The 20,944-nt window shown below is 44.8% G+C and overlaps 1 protein-coding gene across 2 annotated transcripts in view; it reads right to left on the bottom strand.

Annotated features, from left to right (window-relative positions):
- Window positions 1-883: 883 nt before the first annotated feature.
- Window positions 884-20,944, bottom strand: part of mycbp2 (MYC binding protein 2) — a 100,848-nt gene continuing 80,787 nt past the window's right edge. For both annotated transcript variants that reach the window (XM_038302367.1, XM_038302366.1), the window contains 16 exons: window positions 19,243-19,332; window positions 19,045-19,125; window positions 18,671-18,937; window positions 13,452-13,735; window positions 13,262-13,358; window positions 13,062-13,181; window positions 12,883-12,984; window positions 12,674-12,802; window positions 12,375-12,507; window positions 12,163-12,266; window positions 3,922-4,110; window positions 3,735-3,842; window positions 3,405-3,614; window positions 3,218-3,325; window positions 2,914-3,079; window positions 884-2,235 (listed from right to left, as the gene is read on the bottom strand). In XM_038302367.1, coding sequence (XP_038158295.1) covers window positions 2,120-2,235; window positions 2,914-3,079; window positions 3,218-3,325; window positions 3,405-3,614; window positions 3,735-3,842; window positions 3,922-4,110; window positions 12,163-12,266; window positions 12,375-12,507; window positions 12,674-12,802; window positions 12,883-12,984; window positions 13,062-13,181; window positions 13,262-13,358; window positions 13,452-13,735; window positions 18,671-18,937; window positions 19,045-19,125; window positions 19,243-19,332 — 2,304 coding nt within the window. In that variant the 3' untranslated portion in view covers window positions 884-2,119. The remainder of the gene's footprint in view (window positions 2,236-2,913; window positions 3,080-3,217; window positions 3,326-3,404; window positions 3,615-3,734; window positions 3,843-3,921; window positions 4,111-12,162; window positions 12,267-12,374; window positions 12,508-12,673; window positions 12,803-12,882; window positions 12,985-13,061; window positions 13,182-13,261; window positions 13,359-13,451; window positions 13,736-18,670; window positions 18,938-19,044; window positions 19,126-19,242; window positions 19,333-20,944) is intronic.

Here is a 20,944-nt window from a genome sequence, read left to right as displayed (position 1 = left end):
ATGGAAGCTCAGAGCATTAATATACAATGTAAATGTGCAGTATTTTTGGTTTGGTGTTCTCAGTTTGATACAGAGTCTGTGACATGATTTAGAGTTTTCTCAACAGTTCAGCAGTCTGATGGGAGTGGGGAAGGAGCTGTTTCAGAATCTGCTGGGCCTGCATCAGATGCTTCAAAGTATCTTCCCAGAGGGCAGCAGGGAGAACAGTCCATGGTGGGTGTGTGAGGGGTCATTGATGATGTTACGGGTTGGGACACACAGCGCTTGGATGAAATGTCTTTAATGGGGGAAAAGGAGCCCTGATGATCCTCTCTGCTGTTCTTACCACTTTTCTCTTTTCCAGTCTGAGGTGCTGCAGCCTCCACACCACACAGTGAGACAGCTGGTCAGAACGCTCTCTATGGTGCTGCTATGGAAGCACCGTTTATCCCAAATTATCTCTCTAAATTATCAGACTATAAGTCTGTATGCAAATTGTAATTAAAATATGTAATTAAATAATATTAAAAATGTTTGATAATATGTAAAAAGTGGAAATTACCTTACATTTCATAAATGGGAATTCTCCAAAAATTATGATACATGGTGATTTTTTTCAGTGAAGCAGTAAACTGCTAAAAGTACATCAAACCTCTTTAAAGAGGGCTAAAAAATGCAAAAGGTCTCTTTGCTGATATTTATATGGATAACTATTTTCCTGAAAGCTACCTGCTAACCTGAATTAAAACTTAAAGTCATGTGGACAGTTTTTCATTTTTCTTTAGCACTTATTTTTTTGCAGCAGATTTGTAGTGCTCAGTCAAAAGTTTCTTGAAGCCACGCAAGAATCAGAAACAGTTTTTATGGGGGGGGATCAGGAATGAAAAACCAATGACACGTTGTATAATTTGTGAAACAGAGAATCTGGTTTATTACCATTCAACTCCATCCACCACAGATATTACAGAGCAGATTCACAATAAGCTTTTTATTTAACAGCAGCTTCTTTTTTTCTTTTCTATCCCCCACCACTTTGTCCTCCAAATCTCCCTGACGCATACTAGGAAAAAGCATTCAGGTGAAAGATTGTATTTGGTGTAAAGACTGGACCCTTAAATCCTTCAGCTGTAACCACTCCCATAGACTTTTTTTTAATTCTTTTATTTATATAGGATTTTGATGCTTTTATCAGAGCTGCAAAACAAAATGTACATCCTCCATCTTTCACTGCAAGTGCCAGGCTCCTCTTTTTCAGACAGTAATAGAAGAGAAGGGGGCACTGTATAAAAATGTACAGTGGTTTTATTTGACATACATTCCATAGATTAAACGGCTGCAAAATAGGAGGCACACCCAGTATTGCACTTCAGTAAAAGTTCTGGCTCAAAACAAAACCCAGAATACCGAACAAAACTGAAGTGAAGAGAGCAACTTCGGAATACAGCTACTTGAAATAGTATCGCTATGTACAAGATTAGATAAATCGTACACTATTTCCAACCGGAAAGTGATATTCTTAACAGTCAACTCACCTTTTTGTTGCCCGTCGACCAATGATGCACTTGACAGTGGGGAATACTGTACAAGATTACGAAAAGAGTTTACATACAACAATGGTTTAAATTTATTGTACGGAAGCTGGAAATATGGCCCCTTCCTTTTTTTTTCTTTTCCCCCCACTCTTTTTAAACTCACGTTCATCCTCAGTCGCGTTTAAGCAAATTTATTTAATCTTCAATGTTACATGGTTACAGTTCAGTGATCGGGAGGTGTGCAACGTCTATAGAAGCCGAGGGATTACAACGGCTGCATGCAAACACGTCACAAATTATTTTCTTTTTTTTTTTTCCATTCTTCTTTTTCAGATTTTCTTAAAAAAAAAAAAAAAGGGATTTTATTGTTAAGTTTGCTCTGAATCCAAAAGAGGAGCAGCTTGTGCTCGTAGCAGAGCCTGGATCCTGCTGTTGGTGATAGAGTAGACCTGACGACTCGCGGCGTGGAGCGGGAACCTGGTCCGTTGTCCAGGAGACTCAAAGCCAGAGCTCAGCTTCGTCGCTGAGCCTCTTCCTCTGCAGCAGCAGCGGCGGCGGCGATTAACATCACAGTGGACCGACTGGTTTTCAGCGAGTCCCTCAAAAGTTTAGAAGGTGTGGGCATTCCTGCACACTCCACAGCCCAGAGCAAATTCTTCACCTGTCGGTGGGTGGACCACATGCAAAGGGCACTCTGTGCCTTCCAGCTGCTTGCCCTTGGGTCCTATAACAAGGAGACAGTAGTTTTACCAAAGACCAACTGTTTAGCTTCTAATGCTAAGTGTTAGAAATTCAGATTAGATTTTAAAGGTAACCGGAATGGCAGAAAATCTATAGAATACAAAAACTAAGATATGTTCCCTGTTTTGTCATTTGTTGTCAAAAAAAAAAAAAAAAAAAAAAGAAAAGTCTATTAAATGCTTTAGTTGTTAATATGAGGAGTGGCTCTTTGGACCCTCTAAAATGGCTCTTTATAGTGGTTAAAAATTATGAAATAAGAAATAGTTTTAAATATAGTAAAATACCAGTTTATAAGCTTCAGGTGTTTTAAATATTTGAATTGAAATTTTACATCAGAATGAAATAAAAAAAATCAGAAATATGTTTTTAAATAATTTTTTTTGTCATTAGCTTGAAAAATAAGTAACATAATTTTCCTCAAAGAATATTCCATAGGAAAAAAGAGCCATGCTTCTTCTTCATTTAACATTTTCTGTTTTTTTCTTATTCTAAAAACCTAAAAAAAACAAAAACTTAAGGATGTTTAAATTAAGTTGTGTTTTATTAAAAGGTCATGTATTATTTGCAGCTCTAAATGACTTATTTAGCTGGACGTAGGGGATAATAGTGCTCTGGATTTTAAAGTTTGCAGACCCATTTTTCAGACAAACAATTCACTCACCTGCAGGACAACGAGGGAGCTCCTCTTTAGGAACGCTGGTCATTCTCTGGAAGTCATCATGGCAGGCATTACAGAAGTGTGTGGTTCCAAAGCAGAAGAAAACAGCTACAGAGCAGCAGTACCGGCATTTATACTCCAGAAAATCTGTGCCATGTTTCGAGCACATCTGCCCAAAGTAGACAGGAGAGGAAGCAGAGTGGTGATTAGTATTTGATTTAAAGCAAACAGATTTGTCTTGTAACAAATTTCAAACATCAGACAAGCTGTCACAAAGCTAGGATCCCTCCAGGTATCAATTGCTCACCTGAGCTCTAGAGACATCTGAGCATGCTCCACAGATCAGTTCGCTGGGGTCATAGTCATCACCCTGCCCTGCTTCTGCATCACAGCGAGCTTCTCCTCCAAAATACGCCTACAAGAAAGGAGACTGTTGATTTACAATCCATTATAAACATGTGGCAAAAAGCTTCTGCATGCCAGTCATTTTGGACCTTTTTGCACTTGTAGCAGACATAGTAGGCATATCTGTTCATTGCAAAGCCTGCAGGGTCATTGTGGAAGCGTGCACCGGGTGTGGTGATGGCCTCACTCTTGTGTAAGCCCTCATACTCCAGCCTCATCAGAGCTTTCCTCCTCACATCCTCATAAAGCTCCTTAATGGGATCCAGGAGGTCTTTGATCACAGAGTGATTGATTTTGTTCTGCAGGGAAGAACACAAGAAACAGTTCATTGAATCTCTTTGTAAAATATATCGTAAGCAGACCAAAGAAAACGATGAGTAATATTCTTAACAAAGCCAAACCCTAAGAATTTGTAGTACCTTGCAAATGGGACACAGCATGAAGCCAAATGTAATACGTGGCCCAAGCCAGCGGTTTTCAAGAACGCGGCGAGTGCACTGAAGGTGAAACACGTGAGTGCAGTCCAGCTGCAAACAGAACAGACAACTCAAATATAAACAAGCAGCTCATTGGACCAGTAAGTATCAAAAGGAAACTCAGAGCTACCTGTACAGCAGGAGCAGCAGAGAGAGCCTCTGTAAAGCAGATCATACACATGTCGTCTGCATCCTGTTTAAGGCAGCCGGCGTTCTTGTCGCAGCCGTGCAGACACGGCAGGCACGTCTCCTCGTTCTTTACCCCCCCACAGGGGTGTCCGCAGGGATGAGTCTTACTGCAGGCCAGCTTAGCGTACTCCTGGGAGGGTTGACAGGAAAGGAGAAGGTGAGGCTTAGGAAATATAATGAAAGTCTTTATTTGGTTTAGTGTAAAGCTCTTTACAGAATAATTATATGTTTGACAGAGTTTATTGAGAAGAGGAAAAGCCAATTTTCTACTTGTTATCCTCAACTATGTAACCTTTCATGAAAATTTTCAGGCTGTTTGCTGCAAAACAGGACAAATTTAACCCAAATATTAGCTGCTTTACAGCAGCCTTAGTTCCCCTTAAACTGAAGACTTGCCACTCTTTTCCTGGTTAAATAAAGGAATAAATAAATAATTAAATAATACATCTATAAGTGCATTGGTTCCAATATTGAAGAAAGTCCTATCTTTGAGAATATTAGTGTTGTCAAATTAAAGTATAAATACATTTATTAAAAATTAAATGGTTGTTCATTTCATTAAAAACATTTAAACCAGTTAAAAATGTTTCATCCAAAGCTTAATGCGTTTAAAAATGTTTAAAAGTACCTGGAGAAGAGTTAAAAATGTTCACTGTGAAAACATTACTTTCATTAGTTCTATTTCATCCCTACTGACCGCCAGAGGGCGGTGCTGAAAGCACTGAATGTTCCCTTCGGGCATGCGCAGTTCGAGTAATTATACCAACAGAGTCACACCTGTGACACCGGATGACCACTCAGAAGCTATATAGCCTGGTGTCATCCTTTGCTCTGCTCCTTTTTTCTTCTCGCAAGCGGTTCGCTAACTTCCCCGTTGTCTGAAGCCCCTGTATCTTGACCGGAGTTGCGGTTATTCTCCGCCCTCCCAGGGCTGCAACGGGTCGATTCTGGATTACGGAAGGTAAGTGAGTTGTTTGCTGGTGATGGTAGCGTCCGCGCCCCCTCTCCCGGCTCACGACTTTAGCTTTTTACCTACAGCTTCGTGCTGTTTTGTTTCGAACTGGTGACGGCAGCGTTTTCGCCCCTACTCCCAGTGTGAATAACTTCACTGCCGAAGTTATATACGGCTAACGTAGTTAGCTTCTTTAGTTTGTTGGTGTTATACCTGGTGACGGCAGCGGTTTTCGCCCCCTCTCCCAGTATATTCCCTACTTTTGCATCCTTTTTTTCACCGGTCTGCGCTGCTATAATTACTGACGGCCGCGGTTTTCGCCCCCTCTCCCAACCAAGTGTGGTCTACTTCGTTTGCCGAAGTTGGAGACGGCTAACGTTGTTAGCCTTTTTTGGTTTGTTTGCAGCCTTCTTCATCGGTCTGCTTAGTTATGAATGGTGACGGCAGCGTTTTCGCCCCCTCTCCCAAAATCAACCTTTTTTGCAGCCTTTTCGTTGGTCTGCTCTCTTAATTGGTGACGGCAGCGTTGTTCGCTCCTACTCCCAACTTAAGTTTCCATACAGCTAACGTTGTTAGCTTTTTTGGTTTATTGGTTTTATACCTGGTGACGGTAGCGGTTCTCGCCCCCTCTCCCAGTATCGGCTGCCTTGTGCTCGCAGCCTCTTTCGTTTCTCTGCTGTAATTGGTGACGGCTGCGTTTGCGCCCCCTCTCCCGATTTTCGATAACTTTCTGTTCTTTAAGCCTTGTCGGCCTTCGACATGGATGGCTCTCACAGCTGCATGGATTGTGGGGCTGCCCTGCAGGCAGAGGATGGCCACGACCTGTGCCCTACCTGCCTTGGACATGAGCACCTTTTGGAGGCGCTGTCTGAGAACCCCTGTATGAACTGCAGCTTTATGCCCCATGCAGTGAGGGTGGCCCGGTTGGCCCAGTTGTGCCCCCAGGAGGGCTCGGACCTTCCGCCCTCTGGGCAGGTGGTTCCCCCCAAGCGTTCTAAGCACCGTGGTGGGACCACAGCATCTGTGCCCCTCCCCCGGAGGAAGCGGGCCAAACCTGACCAGGGCCTGTCCACAAGGGTGGAGCAGTTGTCAGCAGAGCTGGCAGAGATGAAGTCCTTGTTGCAGACACGGCAATCTGATCCCTCGCTCCCAGTGGTTGGGCTCTCTTCCCCACCAATGCCCGAGCTGGTTGTAGAGGATGACGTTATCTCTCTGGCTGCTTCCGCTTCTCATTTTAGAGATGAGGAGGAGGCAGGGTCCTCTCAAGCCTCTGAGGCTGGTTCATTTTCATCTCAGAGTGCGGTTGGAGAGGCCGGTGACGGTTCCATGCGGGAGGTCATGTCTATGGCCCTGAAGCAGCTGCAGCTGGAACTCCCACAAGGAGAGGCATCCAGCTCCGGCAGTGCCTTTTTCAGACGTGGAAGGGCTCCTACTCCTTTTTCTGTACCTCCATCAGAGGAGTACTTGAAGGAGTTACACGCCTGTTGGCGGGAACCGAGAGCGCTGTCGCGTCTCTCATCGGATGGTCGTGTATTAGCTGCCATGCATGAGTCGGTGAAGGCCGGCCTGGACCGTATGCCAGCAATTGAAACAGCTGTTGCTTCACTGATTGTGTCACCAGATGAAGCCCTGCGTCCTGATGTCCGGTGCCCGCGGACTCAATGTCGGGCTACAGATGACCTCCTCTGTAAGGCGTACAATGCAGGAGCGCGTGCTGGCCGCCTTGGCAATTCTCTGGCGCACCTCATGTTTGCCCTGTCTGCATCTGTTCAGGACACTGGTGGTGCAAGTGCGGCGGTTGGTTATAGTGACGCACCGCTGCAGGCCTTCGCGCTGATGACCAGAGAGCTTGGACGGGTCATGTCTTTCCTTGTCTAAGCTCGTAGACAGGTCTGGTTGGCACAATCTCCTCTGACTGAAGCATGCCGTAGGACCCTCAGGGGTGTCCCGGTTGTAACAGGGGAGCTGTTTGGATCAGCTGCCTTGGAGGCGCTGGAACGGACTGCTCAGGCACGTCAGACTAGCCAGCAGCTTTCCGGCCTTCGCAGGAGCATACCTGCCTTTCCCCAGCGTTCGGGCCGCCCTGCCACCACCCCCAGCGTTCAGCCACGACCTCAGACTGGTGGCAGACCTGTTGGTTCCTATTCCCATGATGTGCGGCAGAGACCGAGGAGGGACTTTCGTGAGCCAGTCTGCCGCCCTGTTAGACAGACCCGGGCCTCAAATCCTGGACGCCCTCCCCCCAGAGCCCCCAGGGGCCGTGGGGATAGAAGATGATGCCACCGGGCCAGCCGTCGGACATTTTTCCCATCAGCAGCTGAATTTCTGGGCTGCTCATGCCGTAGATCCATGGGTGGTTGCCACCTTAACCAATGGCTACAGGCTCCAGTTCCGACGGCGGCCCCCCCTCTCACATCGGGTCAAGATGACTGTCATCACAGACCCGGTGAAATCTCAGGCACTAGACCAGGAGCTTTCCGCCCTCCTGGGCAAGGGGGCAATCGAGTCTGTAGATCTTCTGCGGCAACCCAGAGGCTACTACTCCACATACTTCCTTGTGGCCAAGAAGACCGGCGGTTTTCGCCCCATTTTAGAGGGGACTGAATCGGTACCTGAAGGTCCTTCCCTTCCACATGCTCACCATAACAGAGGTCCTTCAGACCATTGTGGCGGGAGATTGGTTTACATCAGTAGATCTGACAGACGCCTACTTTCACGTGCCTATTGCGGCAGAACATCGCCGTTTTCTCAGGTTTGCCTATCGGGGGCGCCATTGCCAATTCCGGGTGCTCCCATTCGGGCTCTCCCTTTCCCCGAGGGTGTTTACTCGATGCGTGAAAGCAGCCCTCTCTCCTCTACAGGCCTCCGGAGTCAGGATTCTGCCATACCTGGACGATTGGCTTCTTTGTGCTCCCTCTCAGGTAGCTGCCTCTCGGGATACGTCCCAGCTTCTACTTCATGTGTCACTGTTAGGCCTCAAAGTCAACTTGGCAAAGAGTTGTCTTGTTCCATCTCAGACAACCACCTTTCTTGGGATGCATCTGGACTCTGCTACCATGATGGCCCGTCCATCTGTTCACAGGGTGGACGACATACTCCAGCTTGTCCGTCGATTCAGACTGGGCAGGGAGTTTCCCTACATCATCTTCCTGCGAATGCTGGGCAAACTGACATCAGTAACCCGTGTCGTGCCCTTAGGGCTGCTCCTTCTGCGTCCTTTGCAGCGATGGCTCAACAGCTTTCGCCTAGACGCCAGGCTGCACAGGCTAATGGTGACCAGGAGCTGCCTCCATGCCCTAGCTCCTTGGCGAGACGGGACCCTTTTGTCCAGTGGTGTTCCAATGGGGCTAGTAGTTTGTCGAAGGGAGGTGGTCACCACGGATGCCAGCCTCATGGGCTGGGGTGCCGTGTGGCAACACAGAGCTGTTCGGGGTCTCTGGGACCCAAGGGAGCTCACCGAACACATAAATGTGCTGGAGCTGCGGGCTGTGCACATGGCCCTCAGGTGCCTTCTGCCCCACCTAGAGGGAAGGCACGTGCTGATTCGGACAGACAACACCTCTGTTGTTTATCATATAAACCACCAAGGTGGCACCAGGTCAGCACGTCTCTTGAAGGTGTCGAGGGATCTCCTGGAATGGGCGTTTCCCCGTCTGTGTACCCTGCGCGCAGCGTATCTGCCAGGACGGCAGAACCAGGTTGCGGACTCTCTATCCCGCCAGGCACCTGCTCCGGGAGAGTGGTCTCTTCACCGCGACGTAGTGCGCATAATCTGGAACCTCTTTGGGCAGGCAGAGGTAGATCTGTTCGCCACAGAGGAGTCGACCCATTGCCCCCTATGGTATTCCCTAACCGGGATGGCGGGCGCACTGGGCCAGGATGCACTGGCTCATCCATGGCCGCAGGTTCTCCTGTATGCCTTTCCACCCCTCTCACTGATTTGGCCGACTCTACGGAGGGTTCTCGAGCAGGGCCACAGAGTGTTGCTGGTAGCTCCGTTCTGGCCAGCGCGGCCGTGGTTCCCGCTGCTTTGGAGTCTGTGTCACGGTACTCCATGGCGTCTTCCAGCAAGGAGGGATCTGCTGTCTCAGTTGGGGGGACAGATATGGCACCCCAACCCTCAACGTCTCCAGCTGTGGGCATGGCCCCTGGGAGGCTGACTGGGTGTTCAGACACCGTGAGACACACCGTATTGAGTGCTAGGGCTTCCTCCACTCGGCTGCAGTATGCTAACAGATGGCGCCTCTTTTCTCAGTGGTGCTCTGCCCACAATGAAAACCCAGTTTCCTGCTCGGTGCCCACTATTTTGGAGTTCCTCCAGTCTCTCTTTGATAAGGGCCGCTCTCCCTCGACCCTTAAAGTGTATGTTGCAGCAATTTCATGTCTTCACCGAACTGTTGACAACCGTACAGTGGGGCGCCATGAACTGGTTTCACTTTTTCTGCGTGGTGCTCGTAGGTTGTGCCAGCAGCCAGCCCCACGAGCCCCAGATTGGGATCTGCCGTTGGTTCTCACAGCTCTGTGCCACCCTCCATTCGAGCCTTTGGCACAAGCAGAACTCAAGTGGCTTTCCTGCAAGACTGCTTTCCTGATGGCTATCGTCTCAGCTAAGAGGGTCAGCGAGCTACATGCTCTTTCTGTCAGCCCTAGGTGTATCAGGTGGAATCCAGATGGCTCTGGTGTTACCCTGTGGCCTAATACTGCGTTTGTGCCTAAGGTGTTGTCTCCTTTTCACCGTAACCAGCCATTGCGGCTGGCTCGGTTTCAGCCTCAATCTGGTACAACTGAGAATGAGTCTGAGTTGTTGTGCCCAGTAAGAGCATTGGAGGCATACATTGCAGCCACCGCCAATCTGAGACGCTCGGACCAGCTTTTCCTATTCTATGGGGGTCCAAGGTTAGGCTGTCCTCTTTCTAAACAGCGTCTGTCCCATTGGATTGTGAGTGTCATCTGCCACGCCTACGCTGCAGGTCACTGCTCCCTGCAAGTCGGTGTGAGAGCACATTCCACCAGGAGCGTTACCGCTTCCTGGGCTGCTTTGAGAGGGGTTCCGCTGGAAGCTATATGTGCTGCTGCTTCATGGGCTTCCCCAACCACCTTCACCAGGTTCTACAGTGTCAATGTGGCTGCCCCTCATCCCCTGGGTCAGGTCCTTTTACAAGGTTCTGCTGGGCCTCCTCTGTGAGGTATGTGCTCAGGATTCCTTGTGACATCGTTGGCATTAGTCATTCAGTGCTTTCAGCACCGCCCTCTGGCGGTCAGTAGGGATGAAATAGAACGAAAGTTACGTATGTAACTACGGTTCTATGAATCCCGGATGACCGCCAGAGCTTCTCTGTTACTCAGAATCCTTGCTTTTGCGAGAAGATTCTGTAGGAGCAGAGCAAAGGATGACACCAGGCTATATAGCTTCTGAGTGGTCATCCGGTTTCACAGGTGTGACTTTGTTGGTATAATTACTCGAACTGCGCATGCCCGAAGGGAACATTCAGTGCTTTCAGCACCGCCCTCTGGCGGTCATCCGGGATTCATAGAACCGTAGTTACATACGTAACTTTCGTTTTATTCTGAAGGGTTAACAGGAAGTGCTATTTGTACACCACTTTCCCTGGTCTGTTTTTTTTTATAGCTTTACGCTATCTGTAAAACCAGATGTAGTTGTGATAACCAACACTAGTTTGAATGCAGAGGGGGAAAAAAAAGAGGTTAGGCTAAATCATGTTTTAAGCTTTTTAATCGAAATTACTGGCTTTTAACCCAATAGCCAATAATGGACTTTAATGCTAAAATATAGAAAGACCTGTTCCAAAGTCCTGCAGCGAGTATAGAATCAGAAGTGAGGACCAGGGGGGATGTGACCACTCTGCCATTATGGGACAAGCCGTGGCCTTCCTCCTTCATGATGAGCCTTGGAGATGTCAATTTAAGTCTGAACTCTGGAAAATGATAAGATCTAAAACTCTGCTTTGTTGCTCTTTGAGCAATGCGACTGATAAATCTGTGGTGTCTGCGCTCCCAAGCACCGCTTAGGTCTGCAACAATGACCTTCAAGTTAAAGTTAGCCAGCCTAAGTGTGTGAGAGTGTATGGTGAGCTTGCCCCCACTTACATAAGGTCTGACAAATGCATTGTGGATAATGAAAATGAATGGCAAATATGACATGAATTTGTTTCAAGGAGAATTTGTTAGCCCATTAAATTCTAATTTGTTCAATTCATATTGGTCTGGTTATTTCTCTGTTTAATGGTATCAATGTTTTCTATGATAAAATAGGGAATAGTTACATATTATAGAATCCTTCAGCAGAAAGCAATATATTATATATATTGAAGTATTTACACTGGAAATTACTGCCTTTTGGGTTAGTAAATAACTCAGGGACGCTTCCCTTTAATACACTGTCTATAGTTGGGTTACATTAGGTTAAATATTTCTTGAACAGCAGAAACGTTTACCTTTTTATAGGCATTGGTCTGATTTATTCAATACATCCAAGGTACCAGGCATATCGGTTCCAATATTAAGATTGCATGTTAACTGAATACTATAAATACATATCAGCTGTCATTTAGAAATAAAAATCCACATGTTTAAGGTGGAGTAAGGTTGGCACGTTACATACAATTGAAGTGAATTTAACTTTTTAACTCTTGAACTGGGTTTCATCAGTCTGGTGTCATTTATTGATGCTTGACTTGAGCACCAGGTCACATCTGTCTGGTCTAAAGAGAAAAGCAGCATTTCTGGCTATATTAATACAAATTGCATGAGCACTACACACACAATATGCTGTTTGTCAATGTTTACCCAAGTATGGTAAAAATCTCTGTTGTTTCAGGATTTAGTTGTTTTTTTCTGTTGATTTAAAGCGATGGAAAAGACAATACTGGCAATCAACGGAGCAGCATCAGCGACAACTGCAGCAACAATGTTGTATTGTAAATTATATACAGGTTATAGGCAGGTCACATCGTATTATTTTCCTATGGTCCCTATGAAAACCTATGCCCATGCCTTGCATGATAATTTAAAGGGTAAAACTGATTAAAAAAACAGTTAAATTTACTTACTTTTCAAAATATGTTTGTTTTAATGTTTTCTTTATATTGGGAAAATTTTAAACTATGTTCCTCATCTGTACTATAACTGTGATTTTTTATTTTCTTTTTTATTTGGTATTTTGGCAATGGTTGCCTAGGCGAATGATTAAGTTAAGTGGATGCTTCACACCTGACAGTCTGGGTCTGAGCAGACGCTCCCCACTGCAGACAGCTCGGTTCCATTTCTAGTACCACAGAACCTGCAGGCGTCTGAGCTGCTGGATGCTGGTTTACCTGCAGAAATATTCAATATGCAAGTAGGAGAGAGACATAAAATCAGAAAGGAAAAGGTTGAGAACTTTTGTCATTGAAATTTCTTCAGGGATTAATATGCCAGGTTACCCGTGTGCTCTCTGAACTCCACCATGGCCTTCATCGTCTTGGAATCAGCCAGAGCCATAAGCCAGAAGAGCTTGGTTCTCCCACATCCTTCATGGAGGTCAACTTTAATTGCCTCCTCTTCCTCCTTAAACACCTGAAGCACAGAGGAACACAATGCTGAAAACGACCAGCCAACAAAATGGCCACCCAGTAAATATTTAGCATTAAAAGCAGAAACATTTAAAACATCCCATTTATACTTATACTATTGTTCATGAAGAAAAATCAAAATATGCAAACAATGCAAACTTCTAACCAACCTGTCTCTGGTGGGAGCGAGTGCGTCGGTGCAGATGAAGGAAGCGGTCGCAGTCGGTGCAAAGGTTGCCGCATATGTTACACAGGATGATCGCTGCTGTTTCACCGTCGTCATGATTGTCACACATGGGCTGTAGGTGGCAGAGAAGGGAATACATTATTACCCTCTCCATTAGCTTCACACGCGCTAGATCTTATTTATAACTCTCACCATCTGCTTCTGCTGTCCGTCTTTACCCATCCAGCGACCGGACGAAAGCCGGTCGACGTGGTCCTGGTCCAGCACGCACAACGATGCCAAGGCCAGCCACAGCTGAGGAAAAACAGGAGTAAATGATTACAGCACCATAAATAATCACTAGTTTAGGCTTTTTTTTTTAGCTTTCTTACCCTTGTTGTTGCTATACACCGAACAGGAGAGCGGTGCTCCTCCTCCATTTTAGTCAGAGCAATGATGGTCTCTGCAATTGCATTTTTGGTCACCCTGGACCAGGCATCTGACAGGTGGCCCTAGCAACAATAATGTGCATTAGTTCAATCTGTGCAATGAGTTTACTACAAAACCAGAACTGAGAGAAGCAAACACTCACAGCTGCCATATCTTTGACCAGCTTTATGATGATCTCAGCGATCTGTGGAGGCGTGGACCCTTTCATCCACCAATGGCTCTCACCTCTGCGGATGTAGCTGAGTGCAAAAGCAGAGAATGAAAATTGAAAGAATTAAACAAAAAAGCACTGCTAATTGAAGTTACTTATAATTTACCAGAAAACCGCGTACCTGGAGTTAAAGATCATGGGAAGAGTGACGGTTGTGACACCCTTCCCGGCAACGGTGCCGCCCGTCCCGGAGATGGTGGTGCCTTTGGCTTTAAGCTGCACAGTGAGGGCCTTGGCGATGCAGCCCAGGAACATGTCGAGGATGCAGAGCTTGTTCCAGTCGCCCTTCTCTGTGGAGTGGATAATGTCGCTGATGTCTGCTGGGGGGAGAGCCTTCACTCCTATGATGCTGGCGAGGCGAACTGGCGTCACCTCGGGTAGGACGCGTCGGAGCAAAGACGTCACCTGAGACGAGAAAGGTAATTCGCTAAATGTTCATAGCTAGTAGGCAAGGTGGATTTAAGCTTATGATTGAGTATGAATTTGCAATGGGAATTTGAGCAAAGAGTGGATGGGGGTGGACCTTTTTTTTTTATAAAAACAATAAAGCAGACGAGTCTTGAACACCTATAAAGCATTATGCTCCCTTAAAATCAAACCCTCAACCACTGATATGATTCAATAATGTGATTCTGTTTGCAAGTGCTTTTTACAGGTGCTGGTCATAAAATTAGAATATCATGAAAAAGTAGATTGATTTCAGTAATTCCATTTAAAAAGTGAAACTTGTATATTATATTCATACATTACATACAAACTCATATATTTCAGATGTTTATTTTGTTTAATTTTGATGATTACAAATGACAACAAATGAAAATCTCAAATTCATCATATCAGAAAATTAGAATATTACTGAAGACCAATAAAAACAAAGGATTTATAGAAATGTTGGCCAACTGAAAAGTATGAACATGAAAAGTATGAGCATGTACAGCACTCAGTATTTAGTTGGGCCTCCTTTGGCCTGTATTACTGCAGCAATGCGGCGTGGCATGGAGTCGATCAGTCTGTGGCACTGCTCAGGTGTTATGATAGCCCAGGTTGCTCTAATAGTGGCTTTTAGCTCTTCTGAATTGTTGGGTCTGGTGTATTGCATCTTCTTCTTCACAATACCCCATAGATTTTCTATGGGGTTAAGGTCAGGAGAGTTTGCTGGCCAATTAAGAACAGGGATACCATGGTCCTTCAACCAGGTACTGGTAGCTTTGGCACTGTGTGCAGGTGCCAAGTCCTGTTGGAAAATGAAATCTGCATCTCCAAAAAGTTGGTCAGCTGCAGGAAGCATGAAGCGCTCTAAAACTTCCTGGTATGTGGCTGCGTTGACCCTGGACCTCAGAAAACACAATGGACCAACACCAGCAGATGACATGGCACCCCAAACCATCACTGACTGTGGAAACTTTACACTGGACTTCAAGCAACGTGGATGAAGTGCCTCTCTTCTTTTCCTCCAGACTCTGGGACCTTGATTTCCAAAGGAAATGCAAAATTTACTTTCATCAGAGAACATGACTTTGGACCACTCACCAGCAGTCCAGTCCTGTTTCTCTTTAGCCCAGGCAAGACGCTTCTGACGCTGTCTGTGGTTCAAGAGTGGCTTGACACAAGGAATGCGACAGCAGAAACCCATGTCTTTCATACGTCTGTGTGTGGTGGTTCTTGAAGCACTCACTCCAGCTGCAGTCCACTCTTTGTGAATCTCCCCCACATTTTTGAATGGGTTTTGTTTCACAATCCTCTCCAGGGTGCGGTTATCTCTCTTGCTTGTACACTTTTTTCGACCACATCTTTTCCTTCCCTTCGCCTCTCTATTAATGTGCTTGGACACTGAGCTCTGTGAACAGCCAGCCTCTTTAGCGATGACCTTTTGTGTCTTGCCCTCCTTGTGCAAGGTGTCGATGGTCGTCTTTTGGACAACTGTCAAGTCAGCAGTCTTCCCTATGATTGTGTAGCCTATAGAACTAGACTGAAAGACCATTTAAAGGCTTTTGCAGGTGGTTTGAGTTAATTAGCTGATTAGAGTGTGGCACCAGGGGCCATCAATTTTGAACCTTTTCACAATATTCTAATTTTCTGATATGATGAATTTGAGATTTTCATTTGTTGTCATTTGTAATCATCAAAATTAAACAAAATAAACATCTGAAATATATGAGTTTGTATGTAATGTATGAATATAATATACAAGTTTCACTTTTTAAATGGAATTACTGAAATCAATCTACTTTTTCATGATATTCTAATTTTATGACCAGCACCTGTATAGCTCTCAGTCAGTAGAACCTCGATCTTCAAACTGCTAAAGTCGCTCTTCTTCATTTTCAAGAAGAATGAACACCGTCTGAAAAGCGCTGAATGTCATAGTCTTAAATGTAATTATAGGGGCTGTAATTATGCAGGTTTTAAAATCTCATGAATGCCCTCACTTATGCACAGGGTGGACTGCATCATATTAGTGAGGATTATGTACAAAGTTGTCTGAAGTTAAGAGTGTTTATTGAATCTGATGTGGTGCACACTTAGGAGACCACGAAAGGAAATAAATAGAGAAAGTTAAGGCCCAATGTTTCGCTGCTATTTGATACCAGAGTCCTTTTCTGATACTGTTATGGCATCAACAATTATATATATGGTGTGGTCATCAGCTTATTAAGAGCATTAGGTTGTTAGGGTTGATCAGGAAGACCAGCTCTATTTACTACCCTATGAATGACACGGTTACATCATGGAAACATCCTTCAGTGAAAGACTGCTGCCTCCATAATGCATAAAGTAATAATATTAAACCAAAAAATCCTCTTTGACATTTATCACTAAATGTGTTTATATTATATTGTATTATATTTATATTATATTAAGTATTATATTTATTGTATTATATTTATATTATATTGTTTGATTATATATTAACAATAATGGCAATAATGTTGCCCTTTCAACATTTGGCAGGCTGCGAGTAGAGCACAGCCCGCGCTGTTCTGAACAGCATCATGGCCAAGCGTCAAAGACAACACGATTTGGGGGAATGTGAAAATAAGGAGCGGAGGGAATCTTCTGCAGGTTTGAGGTTCTAAGTTTAACAAATAGTGTCAGAAATGATCTGGTATGGTGTTGATAGCAAAATCTGGAATTGGCATCCACTGAGCAGAGAATTTATTTATCACACACTGACTGTAGCACATCAACTGAAACGTGCCTCCATACAAGTAAAATCCTATTAATTTGAATGTATTTGTCCACCAAAACTATCAATTTTAAGGCATCCCTGTATAAGAAATATGAAAAAATTAAGAATTTGTTTAAAATTTCCCTTCTCGTTTGTATTTAAATCCATTTTCTCATCAATGGGCTTGAGTTTAGGGTGATGCGCTCTACTGTGACAGGGGAGGTATTTCTCGGCACAGCGGATGAAACACGGAGGAGAGAATCGAAGCAGGGGCGGATTTAGGAAATTTGAGGCCCTAGGCAAAGACAGGCATGGGGCCCTCTGAATTGAGAAGACAACTCATGATACAAACCCATTATAGAGATAGAGATTTTAATAGACAAACATTATTTACTAAATTTTGACTGCCCTTAATTTATATTTTTATACTATGTCTAGGGAAAAATTACAATTCAAGATATCTTTAATCACATTTTGATGAGTCAAACTGCATTTCGAGATATCTCAAATGACGTCATTTGATTTGTCATTTAAAGTGTCACACATCCGGAATTATAATCAAGATATTTCAGTTAATTTGAACTAGTCAAAGCTATGTCTTTTTAATATCCCAATTATGAAATATCCCCCTAGTGCTGTCACTGAGCTGTCCTAACAGCTGCCTGCAGAATTTTGCGTGGCTGCAATGGTGCTGGCTCTTCTTGACAAAGTTGTTTCAAAATGCCACAATATAGAAAGAACTCAGCAGTATGGGGTGTGCGGAGAACAACAACTTTGTCAACTCTAAGACCCATTTCAATTTAATTATAATTTTTTTCATAAATTTAAAAAAAAATTTGTCAGAATTTTGAATTTTTCTTCAATAGCTTCTCTTTTCTGCTCCTCTTATCCCTTCACCAGTGTTGCCAACTCCCCAGCAAGAAAGGCCGCCATTGGCGGTCCTAAAAGGCGCTACAAGATGCTAGATAATGCCTGTTGTTCCAAATCTTAATAGATTCATTGCAAAAAGATTTTCCAAAGTAAAATTAAAGAGGAGGCCTACCATGACTATGAAGCTCAATACAGTGGGAAATTAGTCCCCAACTATGTAGGGGCAGTGATAGCCATGCCAGTCCAGTGACTGACTGCAGTTCTACTGTAAGGTGCCTCTGTCAAGTTCAATGACCGGCGTACCTGACATGTAACAAACATACCATGCATGGTGCTTTAGGTTAAAGGTATACTATGCAACCGGTGTTGATTTTCCAGCGAGGCTCCCCCCAGAGGGCGAAAGTAAAAGTGCACTGTCGTAAATATGCTCAGCTGTTCTCCTGGTTTCTCCGTCAAGCCAGGCGCGGTTGTTTTGAGCTTAGCAGACAGGCGAACGCAACGAATCACCATGTCTACTGCGGTAGAGAGCCCTTTTCCTCTTTTTTGCCTGCTCTGACATGGGCTTTCGCTGTTTTCTCGCTGGTTCCGCCATGATAACTGCACAAATATCGCCACTGCGCTAGCAACGACCATGCCTTTCACTGGGGGCGTGTAGCAGTTCTCGCCGAAAAGCAAGACCAACTCTCGCGAACCACGAGACTTCTGAGCCTGTGGGTGCGGGCCGAGGGCTCCAGGAATGGCAAGTATGGTATTTCCCCTACAGACCACCTGTTCGACCTGAAATGACTCATTTAATCATCCAAAACGTTATGGAACACATTAATTAACTGAAAAATGTTGCATAGTATGCCTTTAATAGAATATATTAATTAGGCTATGTATGCTTCCAAAAACCAAAATTTTTAGAATCCCCCTTCTTTTTTTTTTTTTTTGTTACAACTCCACTACTGGGTATGCGTGATCAGAACCTTCTCCTTTTCATCCAACAACCTTAATGTCTCCAAATATGTAGAAGTAACATCAGGGTCTTAGGCATCATGGATCATGTGTAATCCAATAATATAAGAGCTAAATTAATAGGTTACAGTAAGTGTTTGCTATGATTCAACCCTTCTAATCTATTACTCTCCAACATACAAAGCCAAATGTGATTCAAACCAGAGTTACGTATGATGCAGTTCACTTAACCACCAGCTGGTGGAAGCATGGAAATCCCATTGTGGAAATTCACAATGTGTTATGTAGAAATGACATGGATAAAAAAGAAAAAAAAACATGTGTGTGTTTTTGTTCATGCCCACCTGTCTCTGTACCCTTGGAGAAGCAGTGTGCAGGAGAGAAAACAGGTCCTGCATGAGGGTGAGCTGTTGCGCCAGATATTGGCGGCCCACGTTGGAGCCGCTCAGAGCCAGGACCATGGAGAGGAGCTCGAAGCAGTAGGCGTCAGATGAGGCATCGTCGTCGCTGGGCTGGGAATTGGCGTTTTCTTTGCTAGAGATGGCATGCTCCCACTCCTCCCTAACACGTGTGGCTTCCATGCGGATTGCCTGAACAATGTGTGCGCACACCTGGAAATAAAAGGCAGCAGATTTACTTGATTGGTGATGTTCTGATTGCTTTCCCACGTTTTACTGGGGACGAATGGTTATTTAATTGGTTGACAGTTCTTGTTTACTTGTTTCTGCAGATTGGTTAGTTTGCTTCTGCTGAAGATTATTCCCACCATGTGCTCCTTAAGGTCTGCATCAGATGGAGCCTGTTCACAAAAAAAAAATATATATATATACATATATTTATATATATATATGATCAAAATAATAAGGAAATATATAGAAGTGGTAAGGTAGCTATAAACAGCTGGATAGCAACACACCTTATCCTCTCCCTCTGGAGACGAAAGCAGATTTTTCTCCTCCTGCTCTGGGGTTGGCTCTGCATCTCCACAGATGAGTTTGCCAAAAACCTAAGTGTAAAGAAGATTTACACTCCCAGTTTTAAATACCGTATTTTCACGACCATAAGGCGCACCGGACTAAAAGGCGTAGTCTCAGTTATGTGTGCCATTTCTGTATTTAACACACACATAAGGCGCACCGGACTATAGGGCGCGTTTTTTATATACAGGTACATGTCCTCTCAGGTGGATTTTCCCACTTAAAAACATATTAAAACTACTTTATTCCCACTGATCACAGCAAATAAAGCTGCAAGGTGTATTTATTACAAAGTATTATTCAAACCTGGGAACCGGCCGTGAGAGACACATCGCTGATGACACAGGGCTGTGATTACTCCTCTGATACAGTTTATTGACGCATAAATTAACTTAAAACATAGGCAGGATAATAATCTGGATGAACTGACTGCAATGATTAAATTTTCAGGTGGACTTTCTCACTTAAAAAGATTTAGATTATTTAGATGAAAAAACACCTGCAGAGGTGAGCCCGGATGCGCCGCGGCCCAGAGGCTGCTGTTGAATTAAGTTTTCAGGTAGAAAAATAGAGCTGGAGCAAAACTGAGTATGATTGTGCTTTATTCAAGTATTTATTACAGAGTATTAATCAAACCCCTCAAAGTCCTCATCCTCTGTTTCTGAATTAAACAGCTGCGCTAAATCCGACATGCCAGTTTCCCCTTCTTCTTCGCTGTCAGAGTCACTTTCCGTGCCGGGCGGCTCCTTGGAAATGATGCCGGCTTTTGCGAAAGCTCGAACAACAGTCCCAGCAGAAACGTTAGTCCAAGCATCTACAATCCATCCGCAAACGGTGGCGTAACTTGCCCGGCGCTGCCTTCCACTTTTAGTGAAACTGTGGTCTCCGTCTGTCATCCATCGCTCCCACGCCGCTCGCAGCCTTACTTTGAACGGCCGGTTCACACCGATGTCGAGCGGTTAGAGTTCCTTTGTCAGACCTCCCGAAATAACAGCAAGCACAGCGTTCATTTCTTTGACCTTTTTTTTCACATCGGCTGTGAGATGGGCACGCATGGAGTCACAAATTAACAGAGATGGTGATGCGTGGAAAAAACCACCTGGTCTCCTTACATACACCTCCCTCAGCCAAGCTTTCATCATCTCCTCGTCCATCCAGCCTTTTTCATTCGCCTTAATAACAACTCCAGCTGGAGTTGAAACGCTGGCCCCACTCGTTCTTTGCTCCACGATCCACCGCTCGAGTCTTTCCTCCAACTCGGGCCACCTCGCCTTATGTCCGCGGAAACTCAGCTGCGTCTTCTTCACCAGTCGGAGTTCGTTTTCCAGCTTCCTCCACTTGCGAACCATCGATTCATTTATATTGAATTCTCTCGCAGCTGCTCGATTTCCATGTTCCTCTGCGTAGCTGATAGCCTTCAGTTTAAACTGGGCTTCATAGGCGTGTCTCTTTGCCATTTCCAGGGTTGTTAAGACAACAATGTTCTGCATAAAGCACATACCTGTTCTTTTATACACAAGCCACGCCCACACTTCCCCCTTTAAGGTTCTCACATACTCATGGTGGTCTCAACAACGTCCGCAGATAGGGCGCACCGCACCATAGGGCGCACCCCACATTTTGAGGGAAAAAAAAGACGTT

Source organism: Cyprinodon tularosa, unplaced genomic scaffold (genome assembly GCF_016077235.1).
Source record: "Cyprinodon tularosa strain WSP-4 unplaced genomic scaffold, ASM1607723v1 ctg49, whole genome shotgun sequence".
Classification (NCBI taxonomy): Eukaryota; Metazoa; Chordata; class Actinopteri; order Cyprinodontiformes; family Cyprinodontidae; genus Cyprinodon; species Cyprinodon tularosa.
This window is presented reverse-complemented; position numbering and strand designations above follow the sequence as displayed.